The sequence below is a fragment of the Phalacrocorax aristotelis genome, chromosome 16 (assembly GCF_949628215.1).
Source record: "Phalacrocorax aristotelis chromosome 16, bGulAri2.1, whole genome shotgun sequence".
NCBI classification, from domain to species: Eukaryota; Metazoa; Chordata; class Aves; order Suliformes; family Phalacrocoracidae; genus Phalacrocorax; species Phalacrocorax aristotelis.
The window spans coordinates 9,488,408-9,505,085 of record NC_134291.1 but is presented as its reverse complement, the minus strand read 5'-3'; the positions used below and the strand labels follow the sequence as shown (position 1 = coordinate 9,505,085).

Genomic DNA, 16,678 nt, shown 5'->3' with positions numbered 1-16,678 from the left:
CGCAGCAAAGGAAAGAGTCTTCCCCACTATCAAAGAGAAAAAGGAAAGGACTAGACCTATCAAACCCTGATTCCTACCATTAGAAAACATCACAACTTACAATCATAAAATAATTTTTAAATCTGTTGTTTAAGTATGAAATTACCTTTACTCTCATCTGTTGATTTCATGTGATTTTCACTATCTTCAATGTAACCTGATCCTAAAATATTAAAGCAAAAGTTGAGCTGACAAAATATTTCTTATAGCCAATTAAATAAATGAGTTACACAGCTGCAACTCCTATTGTCATTAAGTTTATTTATATATGAGAAAGTCTACTTTCAAATTCACACCTAAGACATTCATGTAATACAGGTGGGAAGAATGTGGCTTTTTGATGACCAGCTGAAAAACACCCAAGGGCTAACTTTGTTTACATTAGGTGCACTAAACAACACATCCACCTATCTTTGTAAAGTATACTGAGATCCTGGAATGAAAGGTGCCCTGTTATGGCAAGTTAACGTTGTTATACTGTGGCCACATCACAGGATCGTGTACCACAACTCAAATTTCCCCTCTGAAATAATTTTCTTGCAGCTGTGTCAAAATTGTCAGAAACAGAAAGTAATTTTATTTCACCATGATCTGTCCATCTGTAATATTGTAAACTGACTGCCTGGTAGAAGTATCTGAGCGGATATATAAACCAGTCTTTGTATAAGATGTGCTCATAAAAAATTGTACAAAGAGAAAATGATAGAAGATAATTGGGAGAATGTTATGGGTATTCCTCTGTATTCCCAAAACACTGGGCCCTATCCAAACGACAACTGTGTAAATCCAAAACTTTAAATGAAGGTTTAATTAAGCCAACTCACTAATAGTCTTACAGCAAAATATCCTACCTGAATAGTAGTCTCCATCATTGTGCTGTCTTGTCAGTTTTTCACTTGTGGAGTTTGTAGCCAAGGCAGAACTGAAAAGCAAACCAATAAAAGTTGATGTAATTATCCAAACCCAATCATTAAAAACAACAACATGATGATGTGCAAAGATCAGTCATTGTCTATGCTGACTACCACACATTCTTAACTATCAAAGCAAATGAATATTTTGCTTTTGTCAAGAGAAGCACAAACAAACTTTAAGGTCAAAAATGTTCACTCTTGCATTAACCTTCTTTAAGACCTCTGTATTTTTAATGCCATATCTAAATGCATTCAAATGCGGGCCTGACATTCTCCTATTTCTCTTAGCTGACCTTTTTTTTCTATTTTTAGAGTATTTCCTCATCCTGTTGTTGTGCAAGCAGGTGGTACATGAAGCACAACCATCTATTGTCTGCAGGTGTGTGCCATAGTAATCTATATTCATATGGTGGAAGGCATCCAGCCCTTTAAACAGAAATATTTCACCATTACCATAAAGCAAGCCATCTTACCCGGACATCTCCATGGATGGTCCTTTAGCTTGACAGAGAAAAATAAAAGCATCAATTAATAGATTGCACAAGTAAAAGAATTTAAAAGTAAAAATCAAACCAAAAATATAGTGATTATCTACCCAAGTCCGAATAATTTCTCTTGGCTATTACAAAATTAATTATGTAGTGTCTTACATCCTGTTTATCACCCAGATCCCTTAAATGTCTCTTTCACAGAGAACTTAAGATCCTTAACGCCAGATTTTAGCCTGGACAATTTAAGCAGCCTGGGACATCCAGATACTCCAAATTTTCCCGAATATTTTGCAATGTACTGCATTGCACAGGATAAAACTGATTTACTTATTTTCTGAAAGAACAAGATCTGAAAGAATATGTTAATGATAAAAGACAAATCCCCAAGTGAAATTGCATTACAGTGTGGGGAGAAAAAAAACCCCACAACCTAATAAATTTGTTTCATGAAGACTAGAAAAGTACCACAATAACACCTGAGTTGGGACCCCCAAATCAAATTTACATAGCTCTATAAGGGATCAGAAAACTGCTCAGGCCCTGTCTGCCTCTACATTGCACAAGACTGAATTCCAGACTAGGACTGCATCAGAACAGTGCAGTTCTGGCTTCTCTCCAATAACTTTTGCTTCACTAGTGCCTTCCCAGCAGCATTAGTTAGATTTTTCCATTCTGCCCAATACACTTGGACAGCTTCAGCATACTTGCAGCTTAAAAATTCCAGGTGGCCCAGATTAAGTAGATTTTTAGTTTTTTTAAATTGTATTTACCCTTCTCCTGAAGCCTCACACCCACAAGCCTTTGCTCCTGAAACAAATGCTATTTTAACAGTAATACATTTTTCACCAAACAAATAAAAGGGAACCATTCATTACCCTTTTTCTTCTTATGCAAAAACCACCATAAAGTGAGAGTTACTGCTCCTGCGATAGTTATTAGGACAAATGCAGCAATGACTCCTTTCTGCCAAGCCGCTAAGATGACTGGAAATAAGAAACACATGTTTAAGAGAGTATGAACAGTGACAGGTCCTCATTACCACCTTCTGTAGTTCCTCACCTTTCATTTTGCTACAAATTGACCTTCTTACACACTGGGGAAGAACATTAAGGAGACCTGCACACAAAGTTCACTAGTGAGCCTCTCCTTTGTGACCAAAAACTCAGCACAACAATGGGTTGCTTTTGGCTTGCATCTGGCTCCTTTGGCTTTTGAGCACCCCTTAAACGTTTCTATGTAAGTTAGACAGTCTCTGTTGATAAATGGATCTCTCTGTTTAACTTCTGACAATGGTGGAACAAAAACAAGTAAGGGATTTATACTTAGTAACATCCGAGATAACATGTCCTCACCTGACATGATGACATAGTATGTAGCTTATCATAAAAGTTAGCTTACCACTGATGGTTATTGGCTGGCTTTTCACATCCACATTAGCTCGATTAGAAGCTACGCAGTAATATGTCCCCGTGTCCTGCCTGCTCACTGCACTTTTGTTCCACAGGACTCTGGATGCATTTTCACTTTTTTCATATACAAGATCTTCACGATCAGTTTTTTTAAAAAACCTGAAGTGGATTGGCCAAGATCCTCCATTCACAGAGCAGAGAAAAGCAGTCTCTCTGCCTTCTTCCACTTCTCCATAAGGAAAGCTGCCCAAGGTGGCATTCGTGATTGGTACTACAGAGGAAGGCACAAAGAAAACAAATATTAGCACTATTAGAAATAACTTTGATGATAAAATATTGTATTGTAGAAATACTTGCTTTACTGCTTAGTTAAACAGAGACTGAATGCACAGTATTCATCTTTCTGAACAGTCTCTGCCAGACAGCATCCCCTAGTAAATATTTTTGTACACCCAGAAATAGAGAGGGTACTTATAAAGAAACAAAGCAGACACAGAGGAAACTATATCCATTCCACATAAGTCAGTCAGCCCCTTTTCTTAAACATCTTTGGATGTCCTTCGGGCCCAAACCCATAAATCATTTAATTTTCAGAAATAATACACTCAGCAGTTCAATAGTGTAAATAATCATAGTTCAATTTATGTATCTAAGCGTTCACAGTTATGTAGTTATGAAATTTTCTGCTAACTATATTATATATTAAATGTTACAAGTAAGAGATAATAGTGAATATCAGCAGCTAATGGATCAAGTTCTTCAAGGGCATAAGCAAGTCCCAAATTCTAATGGTTACAGTATATAGCAAACACAATGAGAGACGTTAGTTTGTGTTTGTGTTTGAACTATGCATAGCCAAAATACAGTTTTTAAGTTTGCTGCTTCACAAATTAAGTATTCTAGCATATACAGAACTAGTGTAGGAGCAGATGAGCATCAGCACTTATAATTACATGGGGATAAACCGTACACACATTCTGTGATGCAAGGGATGTAGAATGTTTATAGCTTCACAAAATGTTTGGGACATGAAGTATCTGTTTTGCTAAAATCGCTAAACAAAATTTCTCTGGAAATATTATAACTGTGATTGGGGCAGGGTCATAGCTAAAAGCAGATGTAACCAAGGCGTCTCTAAGGCAACACTGGTACAGAAGCAGAAAGAGGAAACCAATTCTGATACGAAAAGATGCTAGTCATGAAAGCTGTATTTGTATCAGATAGGAAGCAGGAAGCAGATTTAAGATACAAAATGTGGGTTACTATGACCGATCCCACAATAGAGAGGATTGCTCTATAAAACATAGGTCTTTTTTCAGATCTGGTTGTCATGGTTTTAGCTGGGATAGAGTATATTTTCTTCACTGTAGCTGATATAGTGCTGTGTTTTGGACTTAGTATGAGAATAATATTGATAACACACTGCAGTTTTAGTTGTTGCTAGGTAGCGCTTATACTAGTCAAGGACTTTTCCAGCCTCCCATGCTCTGCACGAGTTTTATTACTTTGGCCCTTCCAATTTCCCCATCCCACCGCAGTGGGGGGACTGAGCGAGTGGCTGCGTGGTACTTAGTTGCGAACTGGGGCTAAACCTCGACAGACAGACAGGACAGAATACAGAGAACTTGAAGGCACAACCTCAGGAGTGGTGGACTGCAGGAGATTGGCTCACCAGGCTCCAAAACGTGACTTTCTATTCAGAACTTCCAAACAGTGTAACAATATATCCTGAACCACTATTCTAACAGCTGGGGTACACTGGTTCCAGCAAATACATACCCACTTGTTAATGGACTAAGGTTATGCTTTGTATTTGTTACTTGTTATTTCAAATTACCTTGACTTTAAATCTCACTGGATAAATCTCTTCACAGTTTTATCATTCAGCTTCTCTCTAGTATTAGCAAAGCATATCCTGGTGGAACTGATGAACTTAAGGTGCAGTCTATAGTCTAGGCAAATGCAAATACTGTATTAAAAGACCTGTTTGGGGGCTCAGAGAGTGGAGAGCATGTCCTTCAGCTGTGTAATAATCCAGCTGACTCAGAAGAAATGCAACAATTCTGGATGTATCTGTTCTAGTCATATACAACTCGCTGTCAAAACTCAGAGAGAAAGCAGCCTGTTAACCACAAGTTTATCTTATTAAAACCAGTACAATTTGGGTTCAAGCTGGGACACAAAATTGAAAACCTTGGTAAAAAGAGATTCTCTCTTCTTTTCAATAGGTCAAGAATAGATTTCTGCTCTGGTCCTGGACTACTTTGCTGTAATCACATTATGGAAATCTACTGCTGATACATTCAAGAAGAGTAGCAAAGGATATGGGTTAAAATAGCTCTACAAGTGGATCTGCCATCATCAATTCCCTTACAGTCCCAAAGAACTCTGTTTTTTCCAGTAGGTGTATGTGGTTACTATCTGGTCAAGTGACATCAAACCTGGGTGCCAACAACATGCATAAGATACACAGCTCTACTCATCTTTCACCACATACCACCAAACCACTACCAAAACAGTAAATTTTTTTGAGAACATCAGACTGGCAAAACAGACCAGCCCTGAACCAAGTAAGGTAGGTGACACTACTGAGCAGACAAACATGTTAAAGATGTAACAGGCAAACTATTAGTTCTTTTATTAAAAGGTCAATACCTACAATTACTTGGTTCCTTCTGTACATTAATAGTCTCAGGTTCTCCGGGAGCAGCAGCCATAATCAGTGCTTTATTTCCACTTGGTTAGGAGACTATTACTTCTGCTTACCTCATCCACTATTAAAGGTGAACCCCAGCAAGACAGTATCTGTCAGCATGAAGCCTGCAACTGTTAGGGACCTTCATCTAGTTCAGAAGGCTTCAGGATGCCACCTCAAATAGCTACTCTGTTCTCTATAATTATCTTTTATGTTAGATTTTCAAATTAAATTCAAGGTACGATCCATATCTTGGGTACAGCATATTCAAGAAACCTCCTTAAGGCCTGTAGCAAAACCTATTGTTAACAAATAAGTTCTTTGGGCTCACAGGGAACTACTTGTGATGGGGACAGAACATATGTCACATCAGTGACAGAATTTTCTTGAGCCAAACCTTTGAACCACTAGGATCTAAACCAGGAACTGCCACATGAAATGTCACTACACTCTGCTCTGAGTGCACCAAACAAATCTACAGAAACACAGTATGCTGGTTAAAAATATCCTACCAAGGCAAGACACTCCCTTACATGCATAATGGCAGGGAAAACCACATGCACATATTTTAAGAGTTACCAGTCCTGACACTGGTCTTACATGGCCTGCTACACATTTATTATTTGTTTTGGTTTCTCTTCATATCTGCCAATAGCACGCTTGCAAATCACAGCTTTTTCACTTGCGTTCCTCTTCTTGGAGTACTGCTAATATTCCAGTATAAATCAGACACATATTTTCTTCTGTGGACTTCCAATTCATCATCTTTTTAAAAAGTCAACTATCAACTTCCCCCATTGTCAGAGGAATTTTCCCGTTCTACTTCACACATATTTGTAGATCAGAGACTTTGCTCATAAACAGTAACTCCTAGTTGCTAATAAGGCATAAGAATAGACTGACTTTCAGAGCTACTTAGCAACTGCAGCTTCTAGTGTTGAACATATGCTCAGTGCCTCTGAAAACTGCAACTAATAACAGAGGTATTTAGAGGGATTTTTAAAAGGGTAGATTTCCATCTTTTACGAAGAATCTAGCTAGCTCAATTATTTTAGTGAGTAAATCATAGACTAACTCCAATATCATTATGTATACATTTAATCCAGTCCTATGAAAATCCAACATGAAGTAAATTGATCTGGTCCTGAAATTTTTAATCATTAATTTTATTAAAACAGGTCCTACAATATCTCAAGTCGGATCTGTTTTTAATATTAAAATAAACTCATTTGTAGTTAACTTGATTCAGATTACTATCAGGATTTTTACTTTAGTGACAAATAGTCTGTGATACAGATCTCCAACGATTTTTAATTCAAGTGAGCAAAAATTTGTAAACATTTCGCATCCATTTTGCTTTGTCCATCATTTGCTGCTACAGTTTCAACAGTCAAAATAAGACATTAGACAAGAAGAATTAAACAGACTTACCTATTACTGTGATGTGTAGAATATTGCTAGCTTTCCTACCAGTGGAGTGATTATTTCTAGCATCACATTTGTATCCTCTTTCATCATTTTGTCCAATATTTTCATCCATGAATGTAGCATATGTGTCATTAATTACTGTTTCCTTAACTTCATTTCCTTTGTAGAATGTGAATGTTATTGGCGGTGTGCCCATCACTGAACGGCAGATTAACCACAAAGGCTTGCCTAACACCACCTCCGGTAAACCATTGACAACAGAAAGAGTTGGCTTGGAGACTGGAGCTAAAAGGGGAATAAAAGAAAAAATTGTTGAAAATTCCACTGCATAAGGCTGAAATGTACAATATTATTTTACAGAAAACACATAAATATACAATATTTAGCTAGTTTGCACGCAGAGCCCACACTGGGAAGCTCTTCCTCACTGATAGGATGAAAGCAGGGGTTGACTGAACAAAACAAAACCATAGATAATAGAACATACGTGACCTAGAATAAAATGGCATACAAGGAGAATGTAAAGGAAAGCAAAAAAAGGATCAATGACACAGCTGTGGATCATCCAAACTCCAGAACTTGTTCTGACCCAAGCAGTAAGTCTGCAGAGCAAAAATATATGCAAGTACCATTGCATGTATTACCTGAGATGGATCCTGCAGCACCTAACCAGGAATCTCTGTTTCTGCAGCACAGTGAGTCACAACCCAGTTAAACCCCCTTCAAAGATCTGAGAACCAACTGTGCTTGTTCCATGAGAAGGAAGGAAACTAGGGTGTTTATAATTAGTGTGCTGGTGAGGGGGTTGTGCTGATAGCACAAAACTAGGCTTTTCTGGAGTAGAGCTATCCAGATGACCTCTGGCTCTCATGGCTTTCTGCCTGGAGGGTCAGGGAGGGGGATCCAAGGCAGACACTGACAGAGCTTCAGATCAAACTGATGAGTGAAAGGTTTGCAGAACATTCCCAGCTCCTGCAAATGGTAATGAACAGGAGTTTATTTGGCACCTAGCAGAATCAAGGGAACAGAAGGAAGACATGCTTACTCCCTTTCTCCTAGGGCCAGCCCTGGAAAAGTCTGACTTGATTAGATCACGATAGGCCAAATCCTCTACAGCTAAAGACGACAAGCACATCTCACAGAAATTAATATTGCAAGAACTAATAGTGACCCAGCTAGTTCATGGATTAGAGACTGATTCTGTAAACAGATGTGCTTATTTATAAACTTGGTTTTGATTTCCACCACCACCACCATTGGGTTCTAAGCCTCTGTATCAACTCACCATAAACATTTATCCCTACAGGTTTGCTCTCCTTGACTATTCCTTTTACTTCAGCTTTACAGATATAGGATCCAGTATCATTCACATTAACTCGCATTGTTAAGTTTCTATGATTTTTCAAATAGATGTCTCCATTTGAATTTTTCCGTAATATGGAGAAGTTAGCTTTCTGAAAACCACTAATGCTGCAGCTCAAAATTAGTTCTTTATTTTCATCCAGTGTACTCATAGAAGCAGCCAATATTGGCCGGGGGAATAACTCTGCAAGATAAAAAGAACAAATTCATTTAAATTGAGCCTAAAAAACCATGACTACCTATCTCAAAGTGTAAGGAATGACTTAAAGTTTACAATCAGGGAAAAAACAATCATGTTATTTTAATATTATTATATTTTCAGGGAAAACAGAAACCTAGCATTCACTTGAAAATCCTTCTCATATGTTATTTCAAAGTATTATTTCAGTTGGAGAGTATTGGCAAACAAAAATCAGGAACTGAAACCTAAATCCAGACAGCCTTTAACTTAGCGAAAATTTACACTTGGATCTAGAGGTTACTCTTGGATCTTCACTTCTGCAAAACTTAAATTTAAATACTAATCCTTTTAGTAAAATCTAAGATGAACAGAATTGTTACCTGACACAAAAACATTTAGTTTGGTGATTTTAGATGTTCTCCCTTGCTCCACCTTACACAGGTATTCACCACTGTCCTCTAGAGTAGCTACTGCAGCATATTTCAAAAGATTATTATCTCGTACACCATTCAGTATTGTTTTGTTTTTCTGGAGTATGATTTCAATGTCATGCATTCGGGCTACCACAGTTGAGCACTCAAATTGTATTCTGTCTCCTTCTGTAATATTACTTGAGGGCTTGGCATTCAGAGTAGGCTTTATAAATGGTTCTGCAAGAGAATGCATATAAATGAATGAGCCAACTTTTTAATTATAGCAAGAAAAGAAATGTAACAAGAAAAGCTAAGCAACTTACCCCTGACAGTAACAAGTGTTTTGTTGCTGGGTTCTGTGAATTCATGTTCAAGTTTTACACTTCTCCTACCAAAGCAATCAAATTGTAAAATATTATCTCCCTCTTCAACAGAAAATTCTACTACAGAAAAATTTCTGTATGGTTCAAATACATGTTTTTCCTTAGGTGTTGAATTCATCTTTGTCTTCCGGAAAAAGAAATATAAAGGAGGTTCTTCTCCTGGCAGCTCACAACGTAATTTCACAACTTCACCCTCTAGAACTTCTCTTTTCTCAGCAGTCAGGATTGGCTTGGTCATTCCTCAAAACAGAAAACAAGAAAAGAAATGCATAATCCTGAAATACACAGTGTCTCTGATGACCATGGTAGTGATTTATTATTCACGCTAGTGAAATATTTTGCAAGTACTGAGCTTTTGAAGACAGTTCCTTGGGGAGGAGTGGCTGGAGAGCTGCCTGGAGGAAAAGGACCTGGGGGTGTTGCTTGACAACTGCCTGAACATGAACCAGCAGTGTGTTCAGGCAGCCAAGAAGGCCAATGGCATCCTGGCTTGTATCAGGAATAGTGTGGCCAGCAGGAGCAGGGAGATGATTGTGCCCCTGTACTCGGCACTGGTGAGGCCGCACCTCAAGTACTGTGTTCAGTTTTGGGCCCCTCAGGACAAGAAGGACATCGAAGTGCTGGAGCATGTCCAGAGAAGGGCAACGAAGTTGGTGAAGGGTCTAGAGAACAAGTCTTATGAGGAGCGGCTGAGGGAATTGGGGTTGTTTAGTCTGGAGAAGAGAAGGCTGAGGGGAGACCTTATCGCTCTCTACAACTACCTGAAAGGAGGTTGTAGCAAGGTGGGGTTTGTCTCTTCCCCCTAGTGACAAGTGATAGGACGAGAGGAAATGGCCTCAAGCTGCGCCAGGGGAAGTTTAGATTGGATATCCGGATAAACTTCTTCACCAAAAGGGTTGTCAAACATTGGAACAGGCTGCCGAGGGAAGTGGTTGAGTCTCCATCCCTGGAGGTATTTAAAAGAAGGGTAGATGTGGTGCTTGAGGATATGGTTTAGTGGTGGACCTGGCAGTGATAGGTTAGCAGTTGGACTCGATGATCTTAAGGGTCTTTTCCAACCTTAATGATTCTATGATTCTGTGTCTGGGTGTATGCCAAGGCACCTTCAGAAGAACAAAATGTCCCCCAAAAGTGTAACACAATCTTGATGCAATGTGTGAAGTATGAAACTTGCTATCTTGAAGGTAAAATCGCTTCATCCTCAGTGCTTCATATTGCCACTCAGAAATGAGCAAGTGAAAAAACTAAATGCCATCCCAACTTCTGTACCTAGAAGTGCAGGCCTCTGAAGAAAAATTACAGGCCCTGCACAACTCTGTAACTACTTAATGCTGAACGAATGCTTTTCCAAGGGAAAAAACATCACTTGCAGTCAAGAACACATGGCTAAAAAGAGTACAGATGGATGTGGCCCCTGTTCTCATAAAAGATGAAAGAACAAGACTGATGTAACATTGTCTACAATAGTCCACAATTGACACTAGCTTTGGCAATGGCTGTCACAAGGCAAGAATCTCTAAATATTATTTCCAGCTTTACCAGGAATCTATCTGATCCCCATCATGTTTATGAACTGTAGGCACAAGCTTTCACAGATAACATTTTCTCTAGCCTAGGGATCACATGCTCAGGACAGAGCGGGTGGTGGCACTGGAGGCACAGATTGTATTCCTGACTATCACTGATCTGCCATGTAGCCTTGGGATCATGATTTCATTTCTGTGCCTTAACATTAGGATTTAGTACTAAACTCTTGCAAAGTACTGTGATGTCTATGGATAAAAAACACTTTGCAAGATATCCTATTTAGCACTGACTATTATTACTTCCCCTTGAAGGCTGTTCTCTTCTTGTATTTGAGAAAACCGCTGCGTTTGAAGTACTCACCTGTTACCCAAACATGTATGGAGTTACTAGATTTCACCTTGCCGCCTGCTTCCACAGTACATTCATAGTCTCCAGTATCTGAGGATCTAGCTGTAGATATTTTATATTGTGCATCTCCTTTGTCTGATACTTTCATGAACACAAGCTTGCCATCCTTAAAAATTGTAAAATTACGCTTCAGCTGGAAATTGGTACTTTTGCTAATATCAGCATGGCAGACAATTGACATAGGAGATCCATTCTTTACTTTGACAGATGGCTGAACCTTGATTTCAACTGCGTTGAAAGTAAAAACTTGATGGAAAAAAATAAAGAGAGGTATATTTATTTTCAATTAGTTCTACATAATGCTGTTATCTCAAGCTGCTACATTTTAATCACAAAAAATTAATTCATTGTACCCTAGTAGCGAGTGTTATAATTTTTGTAGTCAGATCTCACAGTTGTTGACACTGGTAGCAGCTTCACCTTCCACTGCACAGTTATACTAGAGGCAACTACTAATTATCACAGCACCCACTGTCCCTCTGCTCAGTCTTCGCCTTGGAGGACTGAGAGAGTCTACTGAATTCCCTAGAGGATGCAGAGGACACTGTACTTCTTGGTTTTCTTTATTTCTCATGGTTTATTGCCTTCAACACTAATTGGCAGGAGATCTGAGAGGTGAACAAAATTTTGTGTTTATACTTGTCTGAATAAACTGAAAAATTACAGTAAAACCCAGCTTAGAGTTGTATTAAACCCCAAAACAATCCATCCCCAATTAGCAGAAATCCCTGGAGTTATCCCAGTATTTTTTATCTGAAAGGAAGGTTAGGGTTATGTCATTCAGCAAATTCCACTTTAAATATATAAATCACAAGCTTGGGATAATCCTAAATCTCTAGTTTAGGATAACTAAAGCATAACAGAAGATATTTGGTTTCAAGTTCTGCAAGCAAACATATACATGCCTAACTTTACATGGTTGGCAGTCCAGCAATCATACTCTCAAGAGTCCTTAGCAATCATACCCGGGTTAATTCAAATACAGAATCGTAAGCAGAAGCAATGCTTTAATTTAGAATATAGATATGCTAGTCCCTGAAAAAATATTCTGAATATTCCTATTAAAAAATTTAAAATTGATAAGCACTTTGAGAAATAGGGTTTATAATAGCATTTTTTATATATATATATATATCTTCTGTGTTTATAATCACAGCAATGATAAATAATTTGTAGTTTACAATTTTACAAAAGTTTACAAATTTACAATCATTAGAATCCTGGTATAACTAATATTTTTATTCATGCAGCTAGATGAACAAGCATAGAGAAAGATTTGAGTTCATTCACTTTCCCTTCCTTTAGAACGTACAGCTTTTGGGTATGCCCATTTTGGCCAGGATTTGTATTAGAAATTTGCTACAGGGAAGCTTTGCCACATCTAAAGAAGTCCCTTGCCATGTACACTTACCAGCTATTTATAAATCATTCTTGCTAGAGAGAGTTTTGGACATAAAACCAATGCAAAATTTGCAAATTTTTTTTTGCACATGAATAGACTACATGGCAACAAGAAGCAAGCATTTCTCCCTAGTGATGGAAAAAGGAAACATGCAGAGCGTACATGCTGGAAGTTGCAAGATGATAATGTAAAAAGTAAACTCATCCGTTTCAGAACTAAGGTTCTGTACTCTGCTCAGACATTACCTTTTCTTTTGCAAGAAAAAGAGCAAGAGAGAGTGCCCTTAACTTATATTCTATAATTTTATCCTACCTCCTTGCTTGTACGTATGAAAGGGTTTTTTTAAAGACCAAACCAAAATGCTAGTAATTAAATTTCCTCTCCCATCTCTTCTCTCGTATGCCTCAGTAAAGCAAATTACTCTAGGAAAGATTTCACCAAAATATCTATTAAAGTATGAGCAGCATATCTCTCATTTAAACACTACGCCAAGAAACACCACCGACTAATAAATTTTTTTTTTTTTTACATGGCCAAATTTCATACTGAGCTATAGTACAGCAAATCCAGATAAAGTCTGTTATGGATGCACACCAACTGAGGAATTAGTTAAATTACTTATTTTAAATTTGTATGTGCAAAAACTCTATAATTACCTACCTCTCTCGGTGTAAAGTTCTGAACCTGGAAAAAATTACAAGAGATGTTATTTTCAAAGCTTACAGATTGAGAGACAGTAACAGGAAACAGTAAAAAACCCCAACAAACCCCAAATAAACCAGAAACAAATGTACCACCCGGATATTTAGTTATCAAACTTACACTGCAAGAAAATCACCAGAAGAGTGAGATACATCTCGTTCCTGAAGAACAGACACTTAATTCCAAAATAAAACAATATTCATCATCAGAGGTGATGCCTCCAGCTACCAAAAGCAGGTGGGTTTTTTTCTGTTGTTGTTTTATGGAAACAAATACAATTTTGCCATTAATATTCCTAAGTTTTCCCAAATCTTCAACAGAAACTGGCTAGATCAAGTAATCGTTCCCATTACTGGAAACTGGAAATGGCAAACAATGAGAATCTATCTGCTGCTCACAGGCAGATAACTGTTCAGGAAGTGACTGGACTTTTCCTGAGGGCGCCACCAAATGCTTTTGCTTTGTTTAATTTCTTAAGGTGTATCAAGAAAACAAGAAGTTCCAATGACATTTATCCTGCAGTTCCTGTCAATACGGGTATTTTTAAGTCATGATTAACCATTTAAAACACAAACTACCTTCGCCATTTGACCTCAGCATATCCTTAAGCAAATATTTCCCTTCATCCTGACATGTAGGACTCTTTCAGAGAGCACGTGTACTTAATTATTCATTTTTCCCCTTTACCTCCATTTCTCACCTTTGCTGTAGGGTGCAAAATAAATTTATCTCAGAAACCATATCTACTCCTGTGTTAGACTAGAATATTGATAGGTGAACCTCTCATATTAAAAACATCGAACTGCACAGTTAGGACAGCGCAAAACACACACAGTCACAAAACTTAAGCCCCTCAAGAAAAGAACTGGTTGGAATTTCATTTCTCAGCAGAAATATGAAGCAACACTGGCAAAACCTGAAATTGAGACTACTCTGGAACAAGAGTTAAATCTGCTAGTAGCTTGACACAGTTTGAATTCAGGCATCCCTAAGAGATCTTCTGACCTTTGCTGTGTTGTTTAATTCTTTGCAATGGTATAAGCAGCCTGACAATATGACAGCCAACCTGAAATCAGGGATGATCAATTCTGCATCCAAAACACTGAAAGCAGAAATTGAGAAAAGGTGGTCAGAGGAGGAAAGGTTGCAAAACATTCTACTTGAGCGTTTTGTCCTCAGTTTTCACTGGTGTAAACGTCTGCCTGAGCTACAGTAAGGAACTGATGTAAAATTCAGAACACCTGAATTACTCAACTTCCTTTAACAAAACGGAGGTTTTTTTCCCTGATTATGGACAAAAGCCTAAAGAAAGCCTAAACACAAGTAAATCAGTAGCCAGCAGATTTGATTTAGGTGGAATTGTTCTGAAGAAGAGTAGTTGTGAAGAAAAGTAAAATGCAATCATTATCCAAAACCTCATTACCACAGTTTCTTGACAGTCAAATGGGGAGGGGATGGGAGAGATGGGCAGGACAGGGAAAGCAAGAAGATTACAGGGATGCTGTCCTGTTCCTATCTCTCCTCTTCTACTTTCCTTACTTTGGCACTATAATTTTTTGTATGAATGTGCTTTTAATCTTAAGTAATCTGATAATGCAGAAGAAGCAGATTTAATAATCAATTTCATTTTTCCAGAAAAACTTACTCTAACTTTTAGGAATTCCATGTTCAATACTTTTTGGTTGTTCAGGATATTCCTTTCTCCATTTATCAGTCCACTTTTAAGTCAGACTTATGTCACGCCACTTGAGCCCTAACACTGACTCAGTCTACAGGCTTGATGAAGCTGAAATCATGCCTGTCAAAAAGTGTTTCTCAAGTTGTGTGTCCCAGAACTCCCTAGGTAGTGATTTAGTTATTCTTGAAAATTGAGTGCTCAACTCTTGATCCCTTAGTTTCTTTTCTTTGTAGACAAAGTCAATGCTTCCCTTTACTCCTAGCAACATTTTCCAGGCTTGTTAAAGCACTGCTTAAAACAATACTAAATACATTCACAGACGTTGATAAATGAGACATACAGTTCTCATACGCTTCACCATCTATATGAAAACCCCTTTTTTTTCCTCCTGGGGTCAGTGAAACTATTTTTTTCCCAGAAACAATAGTTTCAAGCTATAAGTGTACTTTAATGCTTGCATTATACAAATAGCGTGGCATTTTGCAAAAGGAAGCAGGAGGGAAACACTCATCTGTTTAACAATGTATCGGCCATAAGAACAAGCATCTATCTAGCTGTTTTGCAGGGAGGGAGTACAGAATGGCACAATGGTCATAGCAATTAATGGCTAAGAAGTAAGCTGGTTAACTAGCAATAGCATTTGTTCTGCTTAATCCAGTCTGTTTGAAATACACCACCAACAAAAGACTGATGGTTTGGCTGGTTGCCAACAATGGTCTCCAGAGCGAGGTAAAGGAAAAGAGGAGGAGGACACATGGCAGGTGGAGAACAAAGGTAGATCAACTTTTGCTATTGACAACAAAAAATAGGAAGGAAGGAGATTTCTCCCTTCCCCTTTTCCCCATAAAAGAATTCAGCAGGACATACAAAACTCAGCAAAAACCACACCAGTCTTTCCCACAGGGGTCAGAGGCTCTCCTCTTAGCCACAGCGAGGGAAGGAGAGAGTGTGGGCTAATATCCTTCAGAGTGATCCAATATGGCTGAATTCAGAACCAGGCTAGTCTCAGACTGAGGTGGAAAGGCCAGCTTTTAGGATAAACTAGGTCAGGAGTGAGGTTTAATGGTGCCAAAACCTGAGGCTGTTGTGAGATGTCACTCCCAAGTGAAGGATGTTCCATCAGATCTCACAGGCCGATTAGACTGTTGTATTCTTGATAAGCTCTCAAGGGGAGGAAAATCTAGCTTGTATTGGCCAAAATCCAAGAAGTAAATTTGTCTGCAGGAATTTAAGCCAAATTATCATGAAACTAGGGAGGAAAGCATTTCAAATGCAAAAGAATGGCTTGAAACCATCTTCCATTGTTAAAGTGGAAATCAGATTGAATTAAAGAATTTAAATTTAAAAGTACCTGTGCCCATAATACACCTGCATATTTTCCTAACAGTTATTTTATTGTATCTCTCAAGACACATTTTTCTGCAATATGTAAGATCAGACAAAATTATTCTACTATACATCATGTAAAGAACTCTATTCAGTCTCTTTTATATTTCCCGGAAAGTAGGATTGACCTCAAAAATGCAACACACCTTCTGAAGCAGACAGAATAGTCATTATCATCTGACGTAATGCCCTTTGAAACCTATGGGAATCATTACATTTAATCTACTGCCCAATGGATTGGACCCTTAAACATTAAAGCT

General features: G+C 38.1%; 1 protein-coding gene across 8 annotated transcripts in view; it reads right to left on the bottom strand.

The window, feature by feature from the left end:
• Positions 1-13,839, bottom strand: part of PECAM1 (platelet and endothelial cell adhesion molecule 1) — a 35,181-nt gene extending 21,342 nt beyond the window's left edge. For all 8 annotated transcript variants that reach the window (XM_075111430.1, XM_075111432.1, XM_075111433.1 and 5 more), the window contains exons 1-12: positions 13,475-13,839; positions 13,313-13,336; positions 11,203-11,496; positions 9,256-9,555; positions 8,900-9,169; positions 8,262-8,522; positions 6,980-7,261; positions 2,843-3,124; positions 2,320-2,427; positions 1,427-1,454; positions 891-961; positions 146-202 (exon numbers count right to left, since the gene is read on the bottom strand). In XM_075111430.1, the coding sequence (XP_074967531.1) occupies positions 146-202; positions 891-961; positions 1,427-1,454; positions 2,320-2,427; positions 2,843-3,124; positions 6,980-7,261; positions 8,262-8,522; positions 8,900-9,169; positions 9,256-9,555; positions 11,203-11,496; positions 13,313-13,336; positions 13,475-13,508 (2,011 nt within the window). In that variant the 5' untranslated portion in view covers positions 13,509-13,839. The remainder of the gene's footprint in view (positions 1-145; positions 203-890; positions 962-1,426; positions 1,455-2,319; positions 2,428-2,842; positions 3,125-6,979; positions 7,262-8,261; positions 8,523-8,899; positions 9,170-9,255; positions 9,556-11,202; positions 11,497-13,312; positions 13,337-13,474) is intronic.
• Between the last annotated feature and the right edge of the window lie 2,839 nt (positions 13,840-16,678).